The 26,946-nt window shown below is 45.8% G+C and overlaps 1 protein-coding gene across 2 annotated transcripts in view; it reads right to left on the bottom strand.

Annotated features, from left to right (window-relative positions):
* TRAPPC8 (trafficking protein particle complex subunit 8) overlaps positions 1-26,946 on the bottom strand; it is a 1,257,619-nt gene that overhangs the window by 433,264 nt on the left and 797,409 nt on the right. For both annotated transcript variants that reach the window (XM_085605699.1, XM_085605700.1), the window contains one exon: positions 16,540-16,700. In XM_085605699.1, coding sequence (XP_085461825.1) covers positions 16,540-16,700 — 161 coding nt within the window. The remainder of the gene's footprint in view (positions 1-16,539; positions 16,701-26,946) is intronic.

Genomic DNA, 26,946 nt, shown 5'->3' with positions numbered 1-26,946 from the left:
TTTTCATACACTCCCTTATCCTTAGAGAGCAGAAGTTGTATTCAGACACGCTCTCTTACATGCATATCTCAGCGTCAGGAGGCAGAGACAGCGCTTGGCTTTCTGTCTGAGCTGGTTTCCAAGATAATTTCTGGACTTCAGCTGTGCCTAGCCTTTCCTGCCCCTCCCGCGTCCCTTGCTTCCTGGCTTCCCTCTTGTGATTCCCTATTCCCTGAACAATCTTCTCCCACCGTGGCTGAGAACTGCCTGTGAGTCAGTGTACTTCTTTTTTTTTTTTTTTTTTGTAGTCCTCATTTTGCAATGCTTGTGTCAGGTTTTGATATGGGAGACCAGTGCTGTCATTCGATTTTCCTAGGCCAACAACTCAGGGTTTTTCCAACAGAGAGTTTTTTCCTTGCAACTGGAAACCTGTTTATCGCCTAGGCACAATGGGGGAGACCGATAGCCCTTAGTCATTTAGAGTATTGCCAGGAGTAAAATCATTGGACTTAATTTTGGTCACGAGAATTAAGAAAATGTTCCCATATTTCCCAAAAGTTATATTTTTTTCTAGGTCTTCCACTTCTATCCAATTTATTCACTCTACCAATTGATTTCCACCAGTCTAAATGGTTGGGTGGTGTGGCGCAAACCCAATTTATACATATTTCTCTACGTGCCAAAAGGATTAGTACAAAAAGTAAATTCTCTTGTTTTAAGCCTAAGATGCTTGTATTTACCTCTGTTTTATGAATCCCAAAAAACACCAGTTCCATACTTACAAGAAGTTGTTGGCCGAGGAGATCCGTCAGTGTCTTACCAACTTTTATCCAGAAGTCTTCGAGCTGGGGGCACTGCCAGAACATATGGATGTCGTCCGCCTTGTCTTCACCGCATTTTGGACATTTTTTCACTTGTTGTTGGCTTTTGAACTTTGAGAGTTTCTTTGGAGTCCAATAGGCTCTGTGAATGGTGAAAATGTGATTTCTCCTTAATGCGGCGGACTGGATAATACCCCAACATTTCCCCATTGATACTTGCCATATGTTCAAAAGATCTGTAGACGGGAGTCGGTGTACTTCACCGCGAGCTTCCTTTCTGGCTCCACGGCGGATTGGCAACTCTGTATCTTTCTCTCCGCACCGAGCCTCCCGCTGGAAGTTGCTACATTGTTTCCCTTGCAGCGCATGTAGTTTTTTCCTCTGCCGATCCGCTCCGAACGCATTTTAAGAAACATTGTTTTCAGCACGACGCTTGCCATTCTTGTCGTCTTCGCTAATTTTTGTTTCTTTGTATCTTGCCTCCCTGAACTAGAAGGCTGCTCATTAACACGCGATTCTCGCGCGCGTGTATTTCATTTAGTTGGAGGCATTTTTCTTTAGTTATCTTTAAGCCCACCTCACTCCCTGTCCTGAATTCAGTTTCTGCCCTGTCCCAAGGCCCTGTTGCAGTATTCTGCCTTGCTCCTTTGAAGTTTAATCTTGCCTTCATTCGCTGGACTTCCTGATTTAGTTCACTGGTCCTAATTTACTTATCGGTAAAGAAATATTTACTGGCCTTGGAAGTAGAGTGCAGTTAACTCTACACATTATTTCTTCAGCCTCCTGGGAGATTTAATTGGTAAGAGGAGTCTCCTTGTATCTTGTATGCACTGTGAATGGGTGTTTTGGGTGGTCTTAATTCTGTAGACAAACAACTGATATCTACGCAAATTCTTTTTTAGTTCCCACTGCCCCGGCATTCCTTCTGAGAGTGGCCTGTTCTACCTACAGGGAAGAGTGAAGCAGACGGTGGTTAACTCTTTCCCTTCTCTCCCTCTGGGCAGTGTTACTAATTGAGAAGTAATCACATCTTGTTTGGAGGCTGTTTTTTGGGAGTGTAGGGAGTTTCACTTTGCTCCAGTGGAACCCGCTGGCTACCAGGTTAGTGGGTGCTCGTACCCTAGCACGCATTAAGATGTTCAGTGGCGGGTGAGGAGTTGAAGCAGGCATCATCTCAGAGTTGGGCGGACCCCAGAAAAGGGTTGAGATGCACTGCTGCTGTCAAGGACGGATCTGCTGTGGTAGTCTGACTGGAGGCCTCCTTGGATTATTGGACCCCGAAGTTCACCAGAAAGCGCTAGAAGGGTACCAAAGATATGCAACATGGCTTCTTTAAAGGCCTGAATCTGCTGCAGTGTCACCGATGGCCCCAGGAATTCAGGCTGGATTGGGATGAGAAGAGTAATAGGTTGAAAGGTGGACTATCAGGACTGAGATTTTGAGTTACCCTGATGTCCACATGACCTCTCGACACGAGTGGTGGGAAGGAGGAGAGTCATGTATAAACTTCTTAAATTAGTTCTTCGAATTACATGATTACTTGGAGTGATAAATTACATTTTTCGACAAAGGCAGCGAGAACATGTTTGCTACATTCACCAAGACCGGATCTTGAGAGCTTTTCTGTAGTGCTAACCGACGAACTTTTGTTTAAAGTTGTCTTCAGATTCATCCAAGCACAGCTTTTGCATGATTTTGAGTCATGCGTAGAGCCCAGACACCAGTGAAAGACCTCGTGTGGGTCTATCACTGACATCTGTTTATGTCAATCTTTGCAGGGTTTAAAACCTGTAGTTTTAGAAGAGACATGTTCTTTGTACACTGTAAAATTTAGATAGAAAAGCTTCTGTCAAACAACAGAATGGAGGGAGCAAGCTCCTGATCCACATCGGAAGGTGCATCGATGAGCCGGGGTGGCGTTTATTTATGGCCCCGACATAAGCCCAGACATGACAGAACTGCATTGGAACCATCAGATGGCACCTACAGTTGTGCGAGTGAATTGCTGAGAAAAATCTTAAAATTTAGTCTGGCACCTGGGGGGAGAGGGGGTGAACCATCGAAAGACAAGCACAGCACGCCCAGCTAAGCGGCCTGCGGAAAGCTTTAGGGATCTAAACCGGTATTATGTCACAGAGGAGCCGATATATCTGGTCAGTAAGTCCACTGTGTTGAGACCAAACCTAAAAAGCGTGTATGCAGCTCAAAAACATAAACCACTACAGCCATGTAACTAGGGCCATGATCAAAAAGCAGCAGAGCCACCATTTGTGCTACCTCCCATAGACCATTGGAACAGCAGGTCAACAGGCAAGCAGCATTACAAAAGCATAAAGTAATATTACTCAATGGGAAACTTTTCATCCCCATTGCATCCAACAGCTTCCATTCTACATCCACGAATCGGATGAAGATAAAGGTCGGTAGGTCTCATCAACCCTGTGTTCATAGGGGAATTGTCCTACAGCATAAGCAGGCTTCAGATTAGAAGATAAAGAATAAGAGTGATAACGCCACAAGCCCAGTCGCTGACCGCTGAAGTGAGGATGGCCATTTCCAGACAAACAATGTTTTCCAACAGCGCTTCGCTAAAGGTCAGAAAGGGTTTTGAAGTTTAAGGGTTAGTCTGGAGGATTTCAGTTAATAAGTTGATCTTAACCTCTTCCATGGTCAGGGGAAATGTATGATTTCGCAGCCTCGTTCAAGGTCTTGTGAACAGAGGAAATGTCATCCAAAGGGAGACCAGTGGTCCACTGTAGGTTAATCTCAGGAACTGACTGCAAACCACTGGTGTCGTTTAAAGCCCTAGAAAAACCTTCCTGTGCCTCTGAATCAGAAAAGGTGCAAAACACCTCTTTGAGGTCAGCTAGGACCACATTCGCCTCCCGAAAGCCATAACAGAAATCAAAAGAAATGAGTGGCCGGAGAATGTGCTCCAGACGGTGAGGTGCCAGCACCAACAGGAGTCTCAAGTGTTGATGATCTCAGGTTGAAAGAACAGTTGACATTCAAGAGACTGGGTGAGGGTGGTGTGCCGACACTGGTCACAGTGCCACCATTGGTTGAAGTGACGAAAATGAAGGCAAGGCCTAAGGCGACAATGTAGAGTGCAGGAGTCGACCAGGTAGCTAAAGCTGACCAGCGCCAAGGTGGAGGAACATATACCTGGGCTTGGTTGAAGCTAACTTAAGCCAAAGTAGTTGCCGCCGGAGGAGCAGCATGCAGTGGGCCTGGAAACTCCTTAGTACCTGTAGTCACACCAGAAGGAGTGGTTGGAGGAATACGTTTTTTCAGCAGGGCCTGGGTGCATGCCAATACCTGAGAAGGGTCAGCATCAGGTACTTGGAAAGCCAAGAGTGGATCTGGCAGCACCGGGAACAGCACACTAACAGAGCTGGGCTCTGACTCAAAAATGATGTCAAGATTGGAGTCGAGGGGTGACCCCAGCATGGGGGCAGGTCGTTGCGTTGGGAACAACGAGGTGGAGGAAAAAGGCTGGAAGGAAAGTGACCTCAACAAAGAGGGTGAGTCCTTACAGTTATCTCATGTTGCAGATCTAGACCAGGATCACGACTTTCACTGTCCACACTGCCCTTCTCAGCCCAACTGAGAAACATCTGCCTCCTACCAGAGGCAGAAAAAACAGACATCCTTGCCAACAGAATCCTGGATAGTGCAATCTCTAGAGAAAGATATAGAGACGATTGCCTAAAAAGGTGCTAGCAACTGGATCCACAACAATGCAACACTTGAAAATCCAAACAAAACGTCAGAGAAGGGCACACTGGATGCACTTCGATTGGCGTGAAAAAAAGCACAGGTGGCTTCTATATAAATATATAACATCACATGAAAGGAAGATTCATAGTATTCTGTGAGCAACAAAATCATCAACCTGTGTAGGAGAGCTATTTTTTCTGGATCTAAAAAGGAGAAATGTGCAGGCTGAAGTTTCCATCAGAATAATCTGCTGCGTATAAATCTAGATCACTGGCAGAACACTGACTCAACATGATACTATTATATTGTCACCTTTCATGCCTAGAACAGATGATACGTTCAACTATCTCTGAGACCTGGACTCCCCCTGGAACACGGTTTACTTTAAACAATTTTCGGCCCCAGTAAAATTATTTGAACACATTCAGGACCAGCACCTCCTCTTGTACAATCTCATATGGTTATCTATGAAACCAAGATGTTCTCTGCAACTATTATATAGGACATTTTGATTGGACATATCCTACATGATAAAAAGCTATCTAGGCTACTTGACCCAAGAAAAAGATACAGCAACATAAGTGCCTCAATGTAGCTGAGTTTGCAGGGTACAATTCATAGCCACACAAATAAATGGATGACATGGTTTACTTTACCCAACAGTACAATCTGTATAATTTAGAACTGCACAAGGAACAAGGACTGGCAAAGCAAACAGCGTTTTTAATATCCAAATGATTCGCCATTAATTAGGAAGTTTATGTGGGTGTATGAGTAAGTGGGTGAATGCAAGGAGGATTCAATTAATGGATGGATGAAAGGTCAAAAGTGAGCATCTTTGAAAGAATGCTGACAAGGAGCACCGTGCACCCTATTCCTCTCTGGGTTCTATGCTGGCTAATGCAGAAAGGGAAAAGTAAGTACAGTTGAGCTGGGCACATATACTTAACAAGCATTTGCAATGCAATCGGTCTCGCATTTGCTAGAGTTTAAGCTATGGGCATTGTAAATTACAATGCCTTTTATTTATCTGTTTTGATAATTAACACGTAAATAAAAGGCATCGTCATTTACAATGCCAATAGCTCAAAAAAGCATTGGAAAAACCAATAGGTTGCTTTTTAGAGCCTAGACCTATTGGCTTTGCCAATGCTTGCTTTGTATTGAAATCATTTCCTTCTGGCGCATGATGTTTTTTAATAAATTAAATGCTGAACTTCAACTAAGCCTCTTTTTTTACTTACCGATTGTTACTGGCACTATCTCTACAAAAGGCCATGTCAGTGTGTACTACAATCCTGTGATGTCACTTTAGGAAATAACATCTCTTATTAGCACGCATGAGAAAGTAGTGAAACCCTATGGGTATAATAACGTGCTTCCATTTTAACTAACCAAACTATAAGAAGGAGTCAAAGTTGGAATGAGACAAAGTTGAAATTGTTGAGCAAGACGTTCTCCCAAACGAACAGGAACGTATTATTAACACATCCTAATGCAAAGTACTGAACAGCAGTTCAAAGTATTGTGTTCACCTGTGATTTGGCAAAGGCAGGGAAATACAGACACAAACATGAGTATAGATTAGTTGAATAATGTGTTTATATAGCTCATAATTTTTCTAATAACATATGTTGTTATTATGCAATGTAATGACATGCTCTTAACTGGTAGTGCCGTGTCAGATATCGTACCCTTGCGCCTCATGTCATAGCAGATATCAAAAGCAACCGTAAGGCTGATTCATCTCTCGACTTTATGTTTAAGAAAATGCTGATGAAATCAAAAATCTCGCCTCATTTTCATGTGAGAAATGAATGGCATTAATTTATCACCGGTAATAATAAACAGGATTCATTCAGCGGCATAATCTAAAATGATGGGGCCACCTGCAGAATGTAAAGAAGAGGGGCCCCTGTTTCTCCTATAGCTCACAGATATTCATTGGCCTTGGGCAGAACGGAGAAACTCCAAGGGTTTCGGGCCCCTGAAGGGTCGCCTTCTTCCCCTACACCACAGGGGCAGCAGGTGCCTTCATTGCGCCCCGAGCTTCATTCCTTTGTTGCGATAATTCATTGCAGTGAGTTGTGACGTCATTGAGTGTACAAGTGGAACCTGAAAGACTGATCACGGCGCAGCTGTTGTAAATAAAGGGATAAGGAGACCTTTACGCAGCATCTTTAGCTCTTGCACTGCTGGAGTTCAAGTATTCCATGAAAACAGGAATATATTTGCCTGTTACAGCAGACTCTAACCCAAGGCCGGCTTTGAAAGTTATTTACTTCAGCTTCTTCAACTGGTTGTTTTCAACAGATTAAAAGCGCTCTATAAGCATGTGTTTAATTTTACAGAACATTTTACATTTACTCCACATAACTGCAGACGATCTCTTTCATGAGGAGGAAGAGTCCGGGGGTTCAAAGGACATAGGTTTGGGGGACGGTTGATTTCGGTCGATGTAATAAAGAGAATTACATACCCGCTACCATATCTCATGAGTTATTGAAAGACACCCCTGAGTTCTGTGGCCTTGTAACTCAACTCCTCGGTCACTTGGAGTATTCCTACGATGGAATGCACTTTTAACCCACAGAGGATATCTGTTGACACATTGACGCACAAGACTGAAGGTTGGCTGATGATTACTTCACTAAAACCTAGAGACGACACTGCCACCAAAATACTACAATGTATATAATGAATGTAGTTATAGATTTTATGTATAGTACAGGTGTTTTTTTTCTTATCTTATAAGATAGTTTTTACATATACAATGTCATCCCTTTAATTCCCAATTCAAAACATTGCTAAAGGTAAAATAATTTTTTTAGGGGGGGGGACGTCAGTCACTCTGTGCAGCTATAGCTGGGGTGTGGAGGGCAGAGACAGAAATGGGATCAACCAAGGATGGGTGCGTCTTAGGATGGTTTGCACTCAGCAAAAATCAATTCATTTTGTTCAAGTCAAGCTGAATACCATGAAATGAAGTCACAAAGCATCCATGATAAGAACAAAAGGAACATAGATGAAGAGGGCGAAGTAGTGCGTGAAATCAAGTCATGCCAGCAGGGATGCTGCTGAGAGAGCTCAGCGGCTGGGAGAGTAGAGCTGCAACGTGTAATGATGATACGACCTCAGCCGCTAGTCCTTTCTCTACTTCCATAGCTCACTGGGCTGAGGTCAAACGTGTCTGATCTTTACAGGCGACACCTCAAGCTGTAGACACAGCGTGACAGGAGTCATATCGCCTTTGTGCGTTATTCACTCAGGAGCGACAATGCTCACTAACGCAGAACTCTGCAGTGGAAGCACTGCTTGCACTGGCGGAAATCAGCTGATACCCCCACCGTTGGTTGATGGCTTAGCAAAAACAAGCATTTGCAATGCAAATAGGTCTCGCATTTGTGAGTCAGAGCTATTGACATTGTAAATGGCAATATTTTTTACCTACATGTTTTATTTTTGGAGTGAATGTATGTAGTGTGCAAAATCCCTTGAAAAGCTCCTGCTCTTCGTAATAAATAGATTGTAAAAGACGCAAAGTGTGGATTGCGTCAACGATTGCTTGGCACGTACCTCATGGGTGAAGTGTCACAACACATGCACACCGTGGTGCTTTACTAATGCAAAACTTATTAATAAAAGTAGTGATTACAGACTAACCAACGTGATCGGAGCATGTGAATCCGAATCCCGGCTTCTCTCTTATTTTCTAGACTATTTGACTCACTCTCCTGTGTCTTGGTTATCCCTCAAACACTGGGAGGCAATGAAGTTTGCCAAGGGGGTGGGGGACAGGCAGTCTTCGGGGGTACATGAAAATGTATTCATTGCCTAGTTGTCAAAGGTCGCCCGGTGCTATTAGTTAAAAGTGTGCAGATTTCATTAAGATATTAAGAGTACTTTACTCGCATCTATGAGAAAATCGACTAACTAAACAAAATGCCAGAATGCGTGTCAGTTTTAACAGTGTTTTAGACAGTACTGGTTGCTTAGTTTCATTGCATTAATTTTTATATTTACTCTTTTACACAGCATCCAAAAGTAGGTTACCTCCCAAAGCCCAGAGTTGTTAAATGACCCATAGAAGGGAGTGTTTTACAGTTGAGCAAATGTGTCCAAATGTAATTTTGGTAGTGCCATGAAACGATCAGCCAATGAGGTACTCAATGAGCAGGTATTTAACTACACGTTCAAAACGTACAGTATTGTGGATGTTGTTTGGTTGTACACAACCACCTCTCTGAATGTGTTTATTAACAGAGCTTCATCTACCAGACAGTGCTCACAGAGGGGCGACTAAAGCACAGAACAAAATGTATTCATTTATCCTGAGTGTGAAGGCACCCGGAAGGCTTAGGTGCCCGCCTGGAGAGGCTAGGGATCCCAGCACTTCTACAGACTCTATCGTGCCCCTCTGTGCCAGGAGGGCACAGCTCAGAATCTGCTGCTTCTGTTATGATTAGGTGAGGGGGATGAGGTTGGGGCATGCAGGAGTTGCCGGCAGATTTCCAGGTTATTGAAAGTGATGATTCTGACGTGAGGCAATGGAGACTGACTTTGTCTGTTTGTCTGCACCAGTCTATTTCTCTACCATCTACCGGGCTCACTGTAATGTATCCATTCATCTCTCTTGTTAGAGGTGCGCGAGCCAATATATTAATTAACAGGCAGATTCAGCCTGAGACGAGCCAAGCGTATACGAGCCAGAAGGGGAGCCGTGAAAATGATCGGCATGTTAATCATACAGTAAACATGATGTAAATGTGCAATAATGTCTCTTCAGAATTCAAAAAAGTGCATTTCTTTAGAGCGTCACCTCAGTACACAAGATTATAGCACTGAATTGAGAGAAGTTATTAAAAGTGCTCCACCCGCCCGACAACAATGCCATTTGTGAACTAAGAGGCGTCGGTTGCCATGCATACCCCGAATGTTGCCTAGAGTCTTATTATATTTAGAGTAACATTAAAATCAAGTTCATTAAACACGAGCAGTTTTTATACAGCACGCATCTTGAACTCGCATATTTCAAGGTGGCAATAATAAAGATGAAAACGGAAGTGCTGGCAGGCAAGAAAACACGAACGGGGGTGGGCAGGGGGGAGTGGGGGTTTCCAGGGGATGCGGAGAAGTCACAGACTAAGGTAGGGGGCGGTGAGGTGGGGAGACAGGGAAGAAAATAGTGTTAGGAGTAAAGCGTCCAATAGCCGTGGAAGGATACAAATGATGAATGAGGAGGAACTAACAAGCCTCAAACCAATCGGAAGGCAGCATTTAAGACAAAAGCCAATGGGCAGAGTGGGCGGAGTTTCCACACTACCGTATATACTGCATGTCTCGCAAAGCGATGGCAGCGCATTCGCGCTGCAACGCTAGGCAAGACCTAAAAGAAAATAGTGTCAGGAGTAAAGGGGCCAATTGCCGTGGAAGGATACAAATGATGAATGAGGAGGGACTAACAAGCCACAACCAATCGGAAGGCAGCATTTAAGACGAAAGCCAATGGGCAGAGAGTGGGCGGAGCTTCCACAAGGCTTCCACACTACAGTATATACTGCATGCCTCGCAAAGCGATGGCAGCGCATACGCGTTGCAACGCTAGGCGAGACCTAAAAAGAAAAACAAGTTAGCCATGCCGCTCCGTTTACTCTTCATCGTGGGAGCTATGTTCCATGTTCGCCTGACTTCCGTTCTCACTGGCACCTGACTTTCGGGTTGCGCTGTTTTCTCCGGGTCCAAGGTGCGGGGTGGACTCACGCCTCAAGTAACACAGAATGCGGGGTGGGCTCCCGCTCAACCACAATGCAAGGTGGACTCCCGCTGACAGAGTGGCACAAAGTGCGAGGTGGGCGTGCTTGTCACTGCGCACTACTTTAAAACAAGCATTTGCAATGCAATATGACTCGCATTTACGTTAGACGTATTGCATTACAAATGGGAATGCCGGTGTTTAAGATGGCACGAACGGGAGTGGAGGGGGTGATGGGGGGGCCAGAAGTGACGAACTACGGGAGGGGGGGGGGGGGGGGAGAGAGAACACAGGGCAGAAAATAGTGTTGGAGTAAAGGGGCCAATAACCAGGGAAGGGTACAAATGACAAGACGGCCGTCAGGAGAAAGTACGATCAAAAGGCAGCATTTACGATATAAGCTAATCCAAAAAATGGGCGGACAGTGGGCAGAGGTTAAACAAAGCTTCGCCCCCCCCCATGGTGTATACTGCATGCCTCGCAAAGCGATAGATAGGCTAGACCTAAAAAAGGTTGGTGCACATGCTCACCAAACCTTACCTGACTTTCACTATTCCTTTTTCATTCTAAAATAATACATTGATTTGCCTAAATTAAACTTCAATCTCAAGATGTAATAAAAGGTACTATTATACCATGCTGTCCCATGAAAGCTGGGCCCTTGTGCCTCTGCCCACGTTGTCCATGCCTTAAAACAGCAATGATAATAAAATATTGCTAGACAAATCGAAAACCTCAGACAGTCGAAAATTCTGGTTCCCAGCTTTTGCTACCCCATGATACGGTAACAAAACAAATGGCTCAAACAATGATTCATTGTTTGATATTTAAACAGTATTCAAATTGTGTTTTACAGAAATGTGCTAAAAATCAGTGCATACTTCTAAACTTGCTGAATAAACAAAAACTAGGGGTGACCAGAACTTGGAGTTTCACTCCTTGGATCCCAAAGCTCTTGCTGAGCAATACCGCTTGCGCGTGCCATCCGGTGGCTCCATTCGGCTCTGCGGGACGTTGTTGCCGTCGGTAGCGTCTGTTAGGATGTCACGGCACCCATAAAGGCGCCACCCAGGCAGACAAGAGTACTTTTAGTTTTTTCCATGCCCGAACCACAGAGCCACGAAGTAACTGACGTAGTCGTGTGCAAAACTAGAGCCCTGAAAAGGGGAGTAACCCTAGCCGTACAACATTATTCCGCAAAGCGGGGAGGCATGGGTGGAGACATCTAGCTGCAGATTCCTTACCTTTGAATTAGATACCCAAGCCATACCATCCCGGTGGTGGGTGTGGACCAATACCTCAAACTAGGAAGTCCTGTAGGACCGAACGGGCAAAATGCCCGTCCCTGCAGACCCGACTATCCAGGCAGTAGTGCTTGGCAAAAGTGTGCAAAGATGCCCACTTGCTGCCTGACAGATATCCAGTACTGGGACACCCCCCGCCAAGGCCGTAGTCGCAGCCTTTCCCCTGGTGGAATGGGCCCCAAATCCCCCAGGAGGCTGCTTATTAGCCAGGGTATTGCAGATTTTAATGCGGAGAACGACCCAGCAAGGTATTGTCCTTTTCTGCACTGCCCTTGCCTTCTTAGCTTCCACGTACCCCACAAAGAGTTGGTCGTCCACCTGGATCAATTTTGTGCTGTAAAGGAAGAACGACAATGCTGTTTTTGGGTCCAGGCGGTGGAGAAGCTCCTCTTTCTCAGAGGGATGTGGTGGAGCAAAGAAGGTGGACAGTATGATGGATTGACCAAGATGGAAAGGGGTCACAACCTTTGGCAAGAATAAAGAACTTTGTTCAGAAAGGACAAAGTAGGGAGGCGTGCAAGATTACACCTTCAACTAACTCACCCTCTAGGCAGATGTAATTGCTACTAAGAAGGCTGTCTTTATGGTAAGCACCCAGAGGGAACAGTTGTGTAACGGCTGGAAGGGAGCACACAAGATAGGTGAGGACCAAATTAAGTTCCCACTGCGGCATAACAAAGGGTGTGGGGTGGAAACAAGTGAACCAGCCCTCTTAGAAACCTATCCACAATTGGAGACCTAAAGAGAGGGGGCTGGTCTGGCAGCCACAAGAAAAGCAGACAGAGCAGAAATATAACCCCTGAGAGTTCCAAAAGCAGAGCCCTGTTGGGCAAGGGTTAGAATGAATAAAAGGACAGTAGAAAGAAAAGCAGAAAGAGTGTCAATAGACCTTTCTGTACAGTACAATACAAATTTCTGTCAACAGCAGGTTTATAACGTCTTAGTTGACGGCCGCCTGGCCCGCCAAAATAATATTACATTCTTCGGAAGGAAGGTCCAAAGCAATCAACTGCCGCCGCTCAATCTCCACGCATGGAGGCACAGAGTTGACAGGTTCGGGCGGAGGATTATTCCCTGTTGCTGTGACAGAAGATCCCCCCCGAAGGGGCAGCCTGATATGAGGACTGATGCGCAGCCTCAGAAGGTCTGGATACCTGACTCTCCTCGCACAGTCCGGAGCCACAAGGATAACTTGGACCCGGTTGCTCCTGATCTTCAGAACCCTGGGCATGAGTTGTATGGGCAGAAAGGGGTACAGTAGGCCTGAGCTCCACTTGTGACGAAAGATGTCGCAGAGCGATAGCCGCCTTGGAAACTCGAGCGCGTAGTATTGCTGACACTGCGCGTTCTCTTTGGAGGCAAACCAATCTAACCATGGTTCTCTCCCCTGCTGAAAGAGACCATGTGCCACCTCTGACTGGAGACGTTATTCTTGATCCGCTAGGCATCGATGGCTGAGTTTGCCCAGCCTAGCATTGAGAACATGCCAGGTGTTCAACCACCAGGTTTATGCCCTGCAGTTCCAGCCATGACCAGAGACGCTGGGCCTCTCGACAAAGGGTTCACGACCCCACCCCACCCTGCTTGTTGCAGTACCACATGGCGATGGTGTTGTCCATGAACACCTGCACTAACTTCCCCTTGGCAAGAGGGAAGAAATACTTTCAATACCAACCGAATCACCCAGAGCTCCAACAAATTAATGTGGAGCCCTGATTCCGCCAGAGACCAGTGTCTCCTGATCTCCACCTCTCCCAGATGGCCACCCCATCCCAGAAGTGACGCATCTGTCACGACTGTGAGATCTGGTTGGGGAAGGGAGAGGGATCTGCAGTTGAACCAATCGTGGTTTATTAACCACCACTGCAGATCTTTTGCAGTGCCTTTCGAGATCTGAACCACGTCTGTGAGATATCCCGGATGCTGTGCCCACTGGAACTTCAAGTCTCACTGCAGAGCCCACATGTGCCATCTGGCATGCCTTGCCAACAGGATGCAGGAGGCCAGAGGCCCAACAGCCTCAGAGTCAGTTTCACAAAAATCCAGCATAGAGGCTGGAACATCGGAATCATATCCTGGGCTCGCTGCTCGGGAGGATAGGCCTGAAACTGTACTATGTCCAAAAAAGCTCAGATGAAAGGGAGCATCTCAGAAGGAGTCAGGTGTGACTTCGGCACATTTATAGAGAACCCCAGCGAGTGCAGGAGGTCCGCCGTAGTCTGAAGGTGGGAGACGACAGTGTTGAGTAAGGACGCCTTTAACTGCCAGTCGTCGGGGTAGGGCAAGACGGACACCTCTAACCAGCGCAGATTAGCTGCAACCACTGCCATCACCTTGGTGAATTACCGAGAGGCAGTAGTAAGGCCGAAGGTGAGCACAGTGAACTGAAAGTGTTCGCGGCCTACCTCCAATCTCAGGTAACGTCTGTGCCCAGGCAGGATGGAGATATGATAATACGCATCCTGCAGGTCCAACGATACCATCCAGTCTTCTTGGTCTAGGGCAGACAAGACCTGAGCTAGAATGAGCATCTTGAATTTCTCCTTCTTGAGGAAGAGATTGACGGTCTGAAGATCTAAAATGGGCCACAACCCTTTGTTCTTCTTCAGAATCAGAAAGTAGCTGGAATAACAACCACTGCCTACTTCTGAAACCGGGACCCTTTCTATAGCCCCCTTGGCCAAGAGAGCTCCAACTTACTCCTGGAGCAATTTTAAATGATCTTCCGTAAGCCGTTCCTGATTTGGCAGAACGGGAGGAGGAAAAGAAAGGAAAGGCAGAGAATATCCCTCCTGAATGATCTGCAAGACCCACATGTCTGATGTTCTGGACCTCCAGTGGGGGAAGAGGATGATGGATTCTCTCTCCAACTGAAGTGGTGTGGTCTTGCAGAGTCAGATTAGGAGTGCTTGGAGGCTGCGGCTACCGAGGGCAGGTTGGCCAACTTATAGCTTCAATTCCTAGGCCGGAATGAACCATGTCCTGAGGAACTTTGGGTCACCCCGGGGCTGGGTTATGGCAGCGTGCAATTGTCCTATTCACAGAAGCGCCTGTGCTAGGCTTGGACCATGTACCTAGAAGGACATCTGTACGTGCGTCATTAAATGGCAGAAAGGGTTCCGAGGTGGAAGACCCAGGCTGGAGCACTTAGGTCAGGAGATTAGTCCTGTCCTCCACAGAGGGCAACTCCAGTCCAAGGACCTCAGCTGCCCCCTTGACCACCATGGCATACTATGCGCCCTCCTCCGTAGCCACAGTTGGTGAAGAGAGCATGCCAGTATCTGCAGAAGTATCCAGTCCACTAACCTCCCCAAGTTCGCCATACCAGTCCAACTGCTCCGCAGAGTCATCTTGGTGTTCCCAAGGGTCCATAGACCCCTCCCATTCCTCCCCCGAACCTAACACAAACGTAAAGTGTTTAGGCGACAACATAGAACCCCTGGGTTCAATCGGCTCTGGAATCGGTGCCAGGCGGCGTTGTTCTGACTGTGTGTCGTTGGCGATAAGGATGGGGCTGGTATCGCCGATGGGCACAGGCGGCATCAACTTCGATTGGGAGAGGTCGCAGGGGCACGACTGGCGGCGACCCAGATCCGTTATCGGATCTTTGAGGTCCCACGACACCGGAGACGACTGTGTTGAATTCGATGGGGCCCCTTCTGACCCTGAGGGGTTCGAGGGCTCACCAGAGGGGTCTGCCCGCTCAAACATGTGGCGCATGGCCTCGTAGAATTCTTTGAATTGAGTGGGGATTGCTCCGGAAAGGGAGGGAGGCGCGAAGTTGACCCTGACTCCTGCTCCGCAGAACCGTGTCTAGAGCGTTGGTGCTCCTTACCAGTCCAGTCCAAAAAGCTTTACCTTCTTCATCGATGGACGACATTTCGGGAGAAGTTGAAGTCTGTTTGGACTTCTTCTCGTGCCTCTTCCCAGAGTTCCTTATGACCTGGAGTGGGACGAAGACGACTTTGGGCTCCGGGAGTGGTCCAGCGACCTCCACTTTTTCCAATCGGGACCTCCGCTGAGTCTCGGACAATGTCGATTGCCGGGAAGCAAGGAACTTCAACACCCGCTCCCGCAAGGCCTTCTGAGCCATAGCCTGACAGTCCGAGCATGACTTCGGATCGTGGTCACACTCGAGACACCAGAGGCAGATGAGGTGGGGATCGGTAACCGACATCGTGCTGGGACAGGCTCTACACGGCTTGAACCCTGTCCTCCTCAAATGCATCCTCGCACATGATGGAAAATGTTTTGAATTCGACAAAAAGTCAGGAAAAGGCCTGTCAAAAAGCGATAGAGGGGTAGCTCTTCTCGGATTGGCACTGAAATTAAAGAACTGACATCTGCCCACCTGGGTGGCGCCTATATAGGTACAGCAGCGTCATAACTGACGCCGACGACATCACACGGAGCCGAATGGAGCCACTCGATGGTGCGTGCAAGGGGTATTGCTCAGCAAAAGTTTCCAGATCCAGCAGGACACCTGTGAAATTCAAAGGTAAGGAATCTGCAGCTAGAAGTCTATCAGATTCAATGAAATTAAATAAAAGCTCAGTATATATGCAAGATAGTTTATTCACATACCACAAGTATAATTTATAAGAAATGGTCAAGGTGTTATGTGGTTGGGAAAATATGTTGTCAATTTTAACACATAACTAGAGTGATGAAGCAGTGCTGTCTCAAGAAAAGCTTACCCATTCATTTGTACAAAGTAATGAGTGAAAAAATGAGAAAACAATTGTTTCTAAAATCTAACTGGGCAATACAAAAAGAAAATTGCAAATATAATTGACATTTGGCACCACAGCCCCACTTCAACCAAAAAAGTGAACTACATGCACTTTGGTGCGCTACATAGTACACACAACAAAGTTAATCACATCTAGGATCCCAAGATGTATGTTTCTGATACTGGGTCCTGAAAAAATGTGCACACGGTCACTCATCCACCAATATGTACCTTTGGAAAAGAATCCTTCTCGTTGCTTATGGGCTCTCTTGGTTCACCATTATGCTGGCGACTGAAGTCCTTTGGTTGGAATTTCCAAAGAAGTGACAAATCAGTCAGCAGGAGTGAAACCTTCAATGGGTTTCTGAAGGCCACTTCAACAGTTATTGGTTCTGTGAAAGATGTGATAATTAAAAACGTTATATTTTTCATATTATAAAATTTCTCTACCGAAATAATTATCAGGTAATCCAATCAAGTGATCATTCTGCGAATCTTAAATTCTGATTCAGTTAAATAAATGAAACATACTCCAAGCTGTACAGTGGTCTTATAATTTCTTGAAATCCACAACATATTTGTGCTTGGGTTACATGCTGGAAGTCCAAAGATGTTACACAAAGTCTGATCTCTACTGTGGGGCCTAGGGTACTCTGGGGCAAACTTTGAAGGGATGCTTGATTAATTCCCTGTTGCCACTTCTAGAATAGCAATGCACAGTGCCAAAATGGCCATAGGCCGAAGAATGGTGTTTATTTAGGGGGGGAGGGGGGCGGTTGTTGAGCTCTGTACTTTCCCTACCATTCCCTATAGCTAAGACTTCATAGCACAAGTGCTAAAGATATTCAAAAAGGACAGCACCTCCGAATGGGGAGGAGAGAGGGCCGCATGTGAATCTATGGAGGGGACCAGCACCAGAGAACTGGTGTTACAGGTAACTAATTTCTTCTCCAGCACAGGATCTTTCATAGAATCATGTTTGCATAAGAATAGCAATCTGTATCATAAACAATCAATAAGCAGGAAGCAGTCTTACCTTCAATGTAACAAGTTGTGCAGTACTGCTTGACCCACTGGAGAATCTGCTGCTGCATTCATACCTAGGAAGCAGTGTACGTATACCATATCCTCCAAGTCATTGCCCTGGTAGTGGTACAGAGCTTCCTATGGAATGAACAACTAGCCATTCCTCCTAGCGAAATGCTTCGCTTTGTTACCACAAAAGGTGATGCAGGCTCAGAGTCAGGGAGCAATAACCTACTTAGACAGGGTCAGACTTTGTCCGGAAGCCCAAAGGACATGAAGAGAGGATTGATTATGCTTATGTCATTAGTTCTATCATTATATATTTTGAGGCATTTACACACATCTTTTGGGTGCTGTGTTTTCTCCGCTGATGTTAATGAATTTAAAAAAAGGAACGAAGAACAACAGATTTCATTAAATGGAAGTCATAGGGCATTTTGGGCATGAATTTCAAATCAGTGCTCAAGGTGACTTTATAGATAGTGCAACACCAGAAAGGCTCTCTATTTGTGAAGACTTGAAGGTCTCCTAATCTCTTTGCTGTAATTAATACCAAAAGAAGTGACTTCTTCTAATTAAGATGTTTGAGTTGATCTTTATGAATAGTTGAAAGGGGCCGCAGCCTTAGCAATCAAAGGACAGTATTTAGCTCCCATGGTATTAGCAGCCATCGAACTGGAGGAAAAGTCCTGAAGAACAAATTACTTGCCTTCGGTAACGCTTTTTCTGGTGGATACAGTATCTGCCTGTGGATTCCTCACCTTGTGAATATCCCCTGCGCCAGCAACATTTGGAAACTTTGGTAGCAGTCCACGCCGATGGGGTCGAAGACTACGTCATAGAGACACGGCTCCGCTCACGACTCCGCTGACGTCACTGGATCCATAGGACGACCTCGTCGGCGTGATGACGTCAGTTCCGCCCTTTTTTCCGTGCCTTCGAGGCACACAGACTGACAGCAATATATACACAGTATACACAGTTGTGAGAAAGTGCCATCTTTCTTGCATGGTATGCACCCACTTTTCGCTGAATGTACTTTGACTGAGTGTGCCCTGGACTCCTGCCAATCAGGTGCCCAGGGCCTATGTTCCTTCCCTAAAACACAAAACACAAATTGACAAACCCTGGCCACATGTCAGCCCCTGGTAAATGGTACCCTAGGTACCCAGGGCCTTGTGACCAGGGAAGGCCTCTAAGGGCTGCAGCACTCATTGTGCCACCCTTAGAGGCCCTGTGCCCTTACACACACACACACTGCCCTTGCAGGCTGAGTGTCTGGGTACAAGACAAAACAAAAGAGTCGACATGGCACACATCCCTGTGTGCCATGCCCACCACCTACACTGCCATGGCATACATCAGCCACCCCCCTAGCTGGGTGCCCTATGCCAATGGTGTGGGCACAGGAGCAGGAGCCCTGTGCCCCTACAGTACCCCGGTCCATTCCTGGGCACTGTAAGTGCAGTGCTGCCATTTAAGAGTATATGGTGCTGGGGGCTCGTCAAACACGAACTCCACAGCACCATAATGGCAACACTGAAGACTGAGAAGTTTGGTATCAAACTTCTCAGCACATTAAACCCACACTGATGCCAGTGTGGGATTTAATGTACCAAGCACCCCAGAGGGCATCTTAGAGATGCCCCCTGAAACCTAACCTACAATCCACGTCTGTTCTGAGGCTGCCTAGGCTGCCACACAGCAGACATATAGCTGGACCCCTAGGTAGGAGAGCCCCTGCTCTCCTGGGTCTGCAGCAATGCACATCCTGGGCGAGGTGCTAAATCTCCTCCCCCAGGATGGGCAGGGGGAAGCTTCAAAGGTATGCCGCCTCTGTGAGCTTCCCCAGGCCACTGCAACCCCCCACTCTGGTGGGAAGCTTGGCCGGAAACTCCAAATAAGGACAGGGGATGTGCCAGCCTGCCATCCCCACCCCTCAGGTGGAGGAGGAGAGGTGAAGCACATCTCCGGGCTCTCGCCATCTTGAAGTTGGGAAGCCCTGCCCAATCAGGACTAGGCTACTGCCCCCCTCTCACAGGAAAGAGGCAGGATAGGGGGTGTACCCACCCCAGGACAGGGACCCATTGGTCCCTGCCCTTCACCTACCTGTAACGCCCCTAAATCTAGTATTTAGGGGCACCCTGAACCTTCCTTCCCCAGATTCCAGAATCCGAAGAGCTAGAAGAAAGTCAGTCAATTAAGATTTATTATCGGCTAAAAACCATAAAAGCAGTGTACACGAGAAAAAAATAAGACATTTCCAACATGAACAACGTTGGGTCCATCGATTGAAAACCCATGAAAGGGGCCTTAATGATTGTATACCCTGGAACCAACTAAATAAATGAAGGAAAGGGATCTTTTTACAACTAGGCCCCTTCTTCGTGTATTAAATATGCGCCCTAAAACTGTTTATCCAACTTAGGGACTTCAATATGGCGGCCATGTGAACGTTGGTCCAATTTCCTAATAATAGTATTTGAACACGTCATGCTATGTCTTGCATATCCTCCCTTCATTGAAGGGCATATATATACAACACCCTATATATTTTTTTGATGACGGTATATCAGTTCCTACAAAAAGGAAAGTCTTTCAAAAATAATTCGCGGTGTATACCCAGAATTAAGCTCCCCGAATATTCCACACTAGGGGCTAAATAAGAATAAATCATATGCATTACTATTGGTATTCCACCAACAGGTTCGCCATTATTTGGGTTTCGAAATTCCCCAATAATCAGTGTTCGAGTATGTTGGAGTATTGCTTCTATTTCTATTTTTATTTGAGATCCCCACGAAGGTTTACCCACGTTATGAGCCTATACCGACACAAATGGTTGTGGATATTGGGGATTCTTGATTAAAATAAACTAACAATCTCACTTGACACACACGTATCACCGATCGAAGAAGCAGGCATACTGTGTTGGCTTCAACTGTGGTCTCATAGCGCTGTTGTACAACGCGTTATTTTATTTTATTTTATTTTGTGTCTTGTGTCAACGTGGCAGTAAGTTAGGGAGAATGGTCCAGACGATATACACTTTTCCGCAGTGTTTAGGATGGTTACAAGGAACTACAATTCCCTTGTTTCCTGACACGTTTTTAGATGTAATCACGTATTTTTAACAACGCCGAACGCCGGAAACCAAACAACATCTCTAACAAACCAGTCTGCATATAATGCTCTAACAATGCATTTTATATCCATTCACAATGGTAATAAGAGATTTCTACGACGTGTAAAAAGACTTAGATCTCCGTGTTCTTCACTAAATATAATACGGAACTACAAGCCCCATGGTTCCGGGTACGTAATTAACGTCATGACGTACTTGGGTCCGCGCCGAGGGCCGCCTACCAATTTGTTCCTATGACAACTCAAGGGTACTAAAACACGGTTCCTTCGCATTACAAACGCGAAAGCCGGGGACCGGAGCCAAGTAGGTGTGCACGCGGGGCAGGACTTTTGATGAAGTAAGTTATAGACTGGCAATTTCCAATCCGATCGCCAACACACTCATCCTTCGTTCCTCTATATGGGGAATACGAGGGTTTAGATACACTGTGGTTAGAGAAAACCACTCACTATATTTATTTACATTTCCCTTAACCTTATGGGGTCACGATTTTAGGGTTTGACTATAAAGCTACCCCTAGATGCTTTACGGTCCCGAGACACAGAAACCATTCAAGAATTGGGTAAGGGAATGTTATCTTTTTATTATTGTTTATTATTTTTAACGCACAAAATCAGGAGGGATAATGATAAACAAACATGATTACGATTACCGTTATTCTTTTCACAAACACGGTACGAATGTGGAGTGAATGTGAGGCATGGAGTGTGTTACTAGTGAATACATAGACATACTGACATAAATTAAGATCAGTTTATTGAGTACCACTGCCACCCCACCAATCATCTGTCACGTAACAGTACTATGTGATGATAAGTACGTGAGTGGCACAAGTTTGGAAGCAATTGATTACCACTATGTCATAGACACAAATTGGCACATGTGGTTTATTAATTAGTTCCAGAGCACGCAATGTGGGACAAAGTTTTGAAGAGAAACAATGACATTACTATACAAATGTATGTTGTTTTTGTCTTTGTGTTTTTCTTTGTTGTCGGTCTTTTCTTTACAGATGGAGTACAATTTATGATTGGTAAATTATCAATCATCATCACAAGGAGCAGCTACTCTGCCCTTGCATCGCATACAGGATAGGGAAACCCCTTTTATCCTGTCTCCTAGGGAGGCCAAAACCTAGCCCTGATGAAAGTCCAGGACCCATAAGGCCATTACAGGACTGAAACATGTTGGCACTAGGGTCTTAGGACCATAAGATTCCTTATAAGACCCAACATTTGTTTTTTAGTTACCCAAACAGACCCAAGAATAAAGGGAAACCGGGGGATCTGTTTGAGGTATTTTAACTTATTCAGCCCCCCAGGTCAACAACTTCTTTCAAGAGCTCCCAATACTGTGGTTGAGCCCACCCCGACTTTTAGGCGTCGGGGTGACCCGATGATGAAGCATGACACCACTAGGGTGTGTGAGGGTAAATAAACAAAAAGGAAGACTTTTCCTTGCTCACCTGTTGGTGAAGACGTAGGTATTTACTCTATTTAGATCCTTCACATCTCTCCCCACTGAAGCGTACCCATATAAACTGCGGTTGATTCGTTAGAGTAATTTAAGTGACTAAGTGATTATATCATAGGAGGAGTTACTCTAACTTGATATCCTCTCTACCCCTCCAGGTAATGAAAAAAAGTGTTTTTCTATTTTACCTTTAAAGTGGACATTTCCAACATCCCACAGCGCAATGAATTCATAAAAAGATAAAATACTCCTGGGGTAATTAAAAATGGATAGGACCAAATGATAATCCTATACAATATAAAACATAAAATATACAAAATGGGATCAATCCCCAATTATGCTGTGTCTATGGTGACGCTGATAGAGCGGATACTTGCTGTTTAATTTTAGCACCTCTAGCACACAACATAGCCCAGAGGTATCTAGAGGTCGCGAAAACAATTAGGGGTGTAGTGTCAAATTTTAATATTCTAAAGGCTTCCCTGTAATCTCGAAGACCCAGTAGTTTACAGAGCGGGATAATCCATTTGGCTCTAGCCCTAGCGTAGAAGGAGCAGAAGAGCAGAACGTGCAGATCTGTCTCTTCGCAAACTTCACAACCTACTCATGAGCTAGAAACCATAGGGGCGACTGACCACTTGTTTATCACTGCCCGCACAGGAAGTGTCCCATATCTCAATTGAACATACAGCTTCTTTGCCAGAGCGGGTTGTATATATCGTCCAAAGATTTCTCAAAACGATAGTGGTCCTTCGCCTCCAGAAACCTGTTGGTCAGCCTGCCCAATGACGGATTAGTAAGAGCAAAATCCAATCGATACTTGTTAAGTAGAATGACCAACTCTCTCCTAGGTAATAAGGGACAAGTCTGCTCTGGAACAAACCAGATGTCTCCCCTACCCAGTGTCTGGCACACATGCTTAACATATTTTAACCAGGGAACTTTCCCAGCCCCCCTTATGGACAGTAAATCCCTTAGATCATCCCTATAGCTTAGCAACTCCGGGGTTGTCCAGAGCCGCCTCCAGTACAACACGGGACGATTCGAGATAACCCCCTGTTTGGGGGCTAAACCCGAATCTAATCGTAAGGGAAGCAGTGGTGTACTCTGTGGGAGACTCATTAAACGCCTAATAAAGGTGTTCTCAGTAATCGTCAAAGACGTGGCACTCAAATGGCCCCATAACTCCACCCCATAGAGTGCCCCACCTCTCGCCTGGGACTTATATATTTCTAAGGGCGGTCCCAGGGATTTGAGAGGAGACTCACTATGAACTTTTAAAATGCCACCAGAGGATTGGACCAGCTTCATGTTTGCCTTAGCTACCTGAGACCCCCAACCCATCTTATCGTTAAGTGTTACTCCTAGATAATCAAAGGTGGAGACTCTTTCCAACGCCACTCCATCCAGGTGGGGATGCGAACATTAGATATTTTTGCGTTGAGAGCCATAAATTTCGATTTGGCCAAGTTGATCTCCAAATTCCTTGTCTTACAAAATAAGCAGAACGCCTCCAGTGTTCGCTGTATACCCATAGAAGTTTTTGATAACAAGAGGGTGTCATCAGCGAACGTCAGGGCTGGGATCTTCCGAGCTGCCAGACTGGGGGAATCCAGATCCCTAGCCCCCAGGAGATGGTCAATTAATCCATTAAGGAATAGAGAAAAAAGAGTAGGGGCCAACACACACCCCTGCCTCACTCCCCTTTCCACCGGGAATGGGGCCGAGAGCTCCCCATTTCTCCCACACCTCACCCTCGCAAAGGTGCCTTGATGTAATCGTTTAAATAATTGGCACAAGTATGTTAGAGCTCCCATCTCCCTCAAAATGGCCCAGAGCTTATCCCTCTGGACCAGATCGAATGCAGATCGGAGATCAACAAAGATCAAGTACAGGCTACCGGCCCCCAAAGTCACAGTTTTCCAGAAGACCAATTGAAGTCTAAACAGTTGGTCGATGGTAGAGACCTTACGACGGAAACCCGCTTGGAGGGAGGTCAGGATGTGTTGGTCATCAATCCAGCTCTGCAACCTTGTTAGTAAAGTGCGAGCAAACAGTTTCTGCAAGACATCAATAAGCCTAATGGGACGGTAATTAGCTGGGTCAAGTGGGGAGGCCTTTTTGCAAATAGGAATAATCTCGGCCCCCAACCAGGTTCCGGGGATTTCCATACCATGAAAATGGCATTGAAGAATAACTAAATGTAGGGAACCCAGACCTGCTGCTCACTCGAAAATAAATCTCCCGGGATTCTATCCAATCCCGGGGCTTTCCCCACAGCCAAATTTTTAAGGGCCACTTTGATTTCTTGGATGGAAAAGGATGGGCACTCATCCTCCTCCGACAATGCTAGAGACGATAGGCTCTTAACAGGGAGGCCTGGGTCTGCCACTGAAACAACATTCGAGAGGGAGTACAATGGCTTAAAATGGGCTAACCAAACCTCTTCACTCAGGTTCGGTGTAAAAGTGGACGTCCCTTCTGGCGATCCTGATCTCACTAGGTTCCAGAACTCGGTGTAATCATGCCTGTCCAAGGCTTCTTTTATGTTAGCCCATCTTAGTTCCTCCCACTCTAACTTAGCCGCCACTATTATGGCTTTATATGCAGTTCTTGCCACTCGAATGCTCTGCACAAGGCCAGTTTTAACCTCGCTGACAAGTACTCTTTTCGCCTGTCTACAGGCTTTGTTATACCATTGGGCCTGCTTTTTTGCTCGTGACCCGATATTCACTGGGATGTAGAAGTAATCTGCCAATTTACTAGTTAAACTAGAGTGGATGCAGTCCATTTCTTGAAAATAGAAAGGATCGTAATTCCCAATTGGGAGATCAAAGGCCTCTGCTAGTATGCGCGCTACACATGAATAAAGCTCACCCACTTTTCCAGAAGCTAACACAAACCTAGCCCATCTAATGCGTCTGCCACCCGCTACGGAGATCATGTTCGTGTCAGCGAAGGTCTCCATCTCCCCCCTTCCATGTGAATGACCCAATTTGTGTTTTAGTTCTAAAGAGAGAAGGTTATGATCACTATCAACCCTGTGGATAACAAGAAAAGCCTTTATTTGGGACCAAAGTTCTACATTGACCATAATATAAGTCAATAATAGTACTCTTCCCCACTCTATTAAATGTAAAATTCCCTGGGACTTCAGGAGGGATTCTGCCATTACAGGCCCTAAGAGAGTGGGTTACTAAAAGCTTGTTGATCTGCAAGGCCACTGGCGATAATCCCCTGGCTGGATACACCGAGCACTCTTGGATGTGCCAGATGGAGTCCACATCCAAGGTTACAGAAGGGATCCCTATCAGGGGTTCAAAGTGGCAATTGAAATCACCCCCAATGATTCTATGGGAGGATGGTAATGTAGATGATAGAAATTCATCGAGAGCCTCTAACGTAGATAACCCCAACTCATTGGGGGAACAACGCAGATATAGGTTAATAACCAACACTGATGAGCCATCCAGAAATTTAAGAACGACAGAAAGAAGATCTGGGGAGTGAGAATCAATTACTTTCACCGAACACCCCAGGGACAAGGATACCCAAATGCACAGTCCCCCTGAGGGTCTTCCTCGAAGACCCTGAACCGCCGGGAAATAAAATGTTGCGAATCCCACCCTATTGGGCGGATGCAACATCCAAGTTTCTTGAAACAAGCACAAGTCGTATTGATCCACCAACTCCCCCCAATCTGGATTAGGTAACTTAGAATTCAGCCCTGCTACGTTCCAAGAACCCACTAATGGGCCTGGAGAGGCCACTACTTGGGGGCTGAGCGGAACAGAGAGGGGCATATAGATGGGTAAAGACTCTGTCGGGTTAACCAATTCGAGTCCTTCCAACGACAAGCTTGTGATTAGGTTTACACCTGTATTTAAGGAAGGGACTAATCCCGTACCTTCTTCCAAGGCCGCTATAGCCTCCACAAAGCCCCCCCGAAGCATGAAAGGCAGGTATGTTGAGCCCTGGTAATTGTGGGAGTCAATCTACATAACTCAGAGCAATATATCGGTTAACTATAGGTACATGGTATTCGCCCTCCGGAGTGTCTTTATGGTGACGGTTTGGTCTAAGTCCCCCAGATGGTATATCCCTAGTGTAAAAATACCTCAAAGGAAGTGGAATAATCTCGCCCATTTCACCACAGCCACCCCAATCAAGAATGTACTTAACCACTCCAGGGTCCCTAAAGTTGACAATCACGCACTCCCCTCCAATATCTTTCGATTTGGTCCCCAACCAGGTAACTCTTCAAACATAGAGAATTTCCCCCTGTCCCGATCTCATTAATGGTCTATGACGATTTAGCCAGAAGATTATTTTATTCTTTAACTCACTATGTGTTTCACCTCGATCGACCATCAGCGGGGGGACACCCGTTAAAACCACCACGTACGGAGAAGCCTCGGGGGGTAACTGAGGGTATAATGTTTATTGGAGATCTCCAATTTTTGGGAGGTTGGTGTTTGTTTTTTGGAGCGCCCGGCCCCTCACCCTCTGCGGGTTACTATTAGGTTTGTGAGATGAAAGTGGAGCCAAAGTAGATAGAGTGGCGTTATCCGGGAGTACCCTGGAACTGATCTCAGGACCGGGATATAAAGTATTAGGGGAACATCCAGGCATGTTCGTTAATGACGAACCTGATGCCTGGTTGACAATTCGTTACACTTGACTAAGACACGGATCGTGTGCCAAGTGATCAGTATTTCCTACAGTCACTATTTGTGGGTTGTTCCTACATAATGAGGGCAAATGTTCACCCCCATGGCTCTTATTATTGATCAAAGAAATAATTTTATCAATTCTACTCGACAAAATTTTAAACTGAGAATTGATAAGCTGTTCCATTTATGCTTGCAAATCGATGAATAAATGAGTGGCCCACAAAGGGGGAGCTAAAAATGAAAAGGGGGTGCCTGACTCATCCTGAGCGGTGTCTAATGCTGGAGTAGTAACCTTAGCTAGTTTTTTTTTCAATTTAAGTA

This window comes from Triturus cristatus, chromosome 5_1 (genome assembly GCF_964204655.1).
Source record: "Triturus cristatus chromosome 5_1, aTriCri1.1, whole genome shotgun sequence".
Taxonomy (NCBI): Eukaryota; Metazoa; Chordata; class Amphibia; order Caudata; family Salamandridae; genus Triturus; species Triturus cristatus.
Note: the sequence above shows the minus strand (reverse complement) of the source record. Positions and strands in the feature narration are given on the sequence as shown.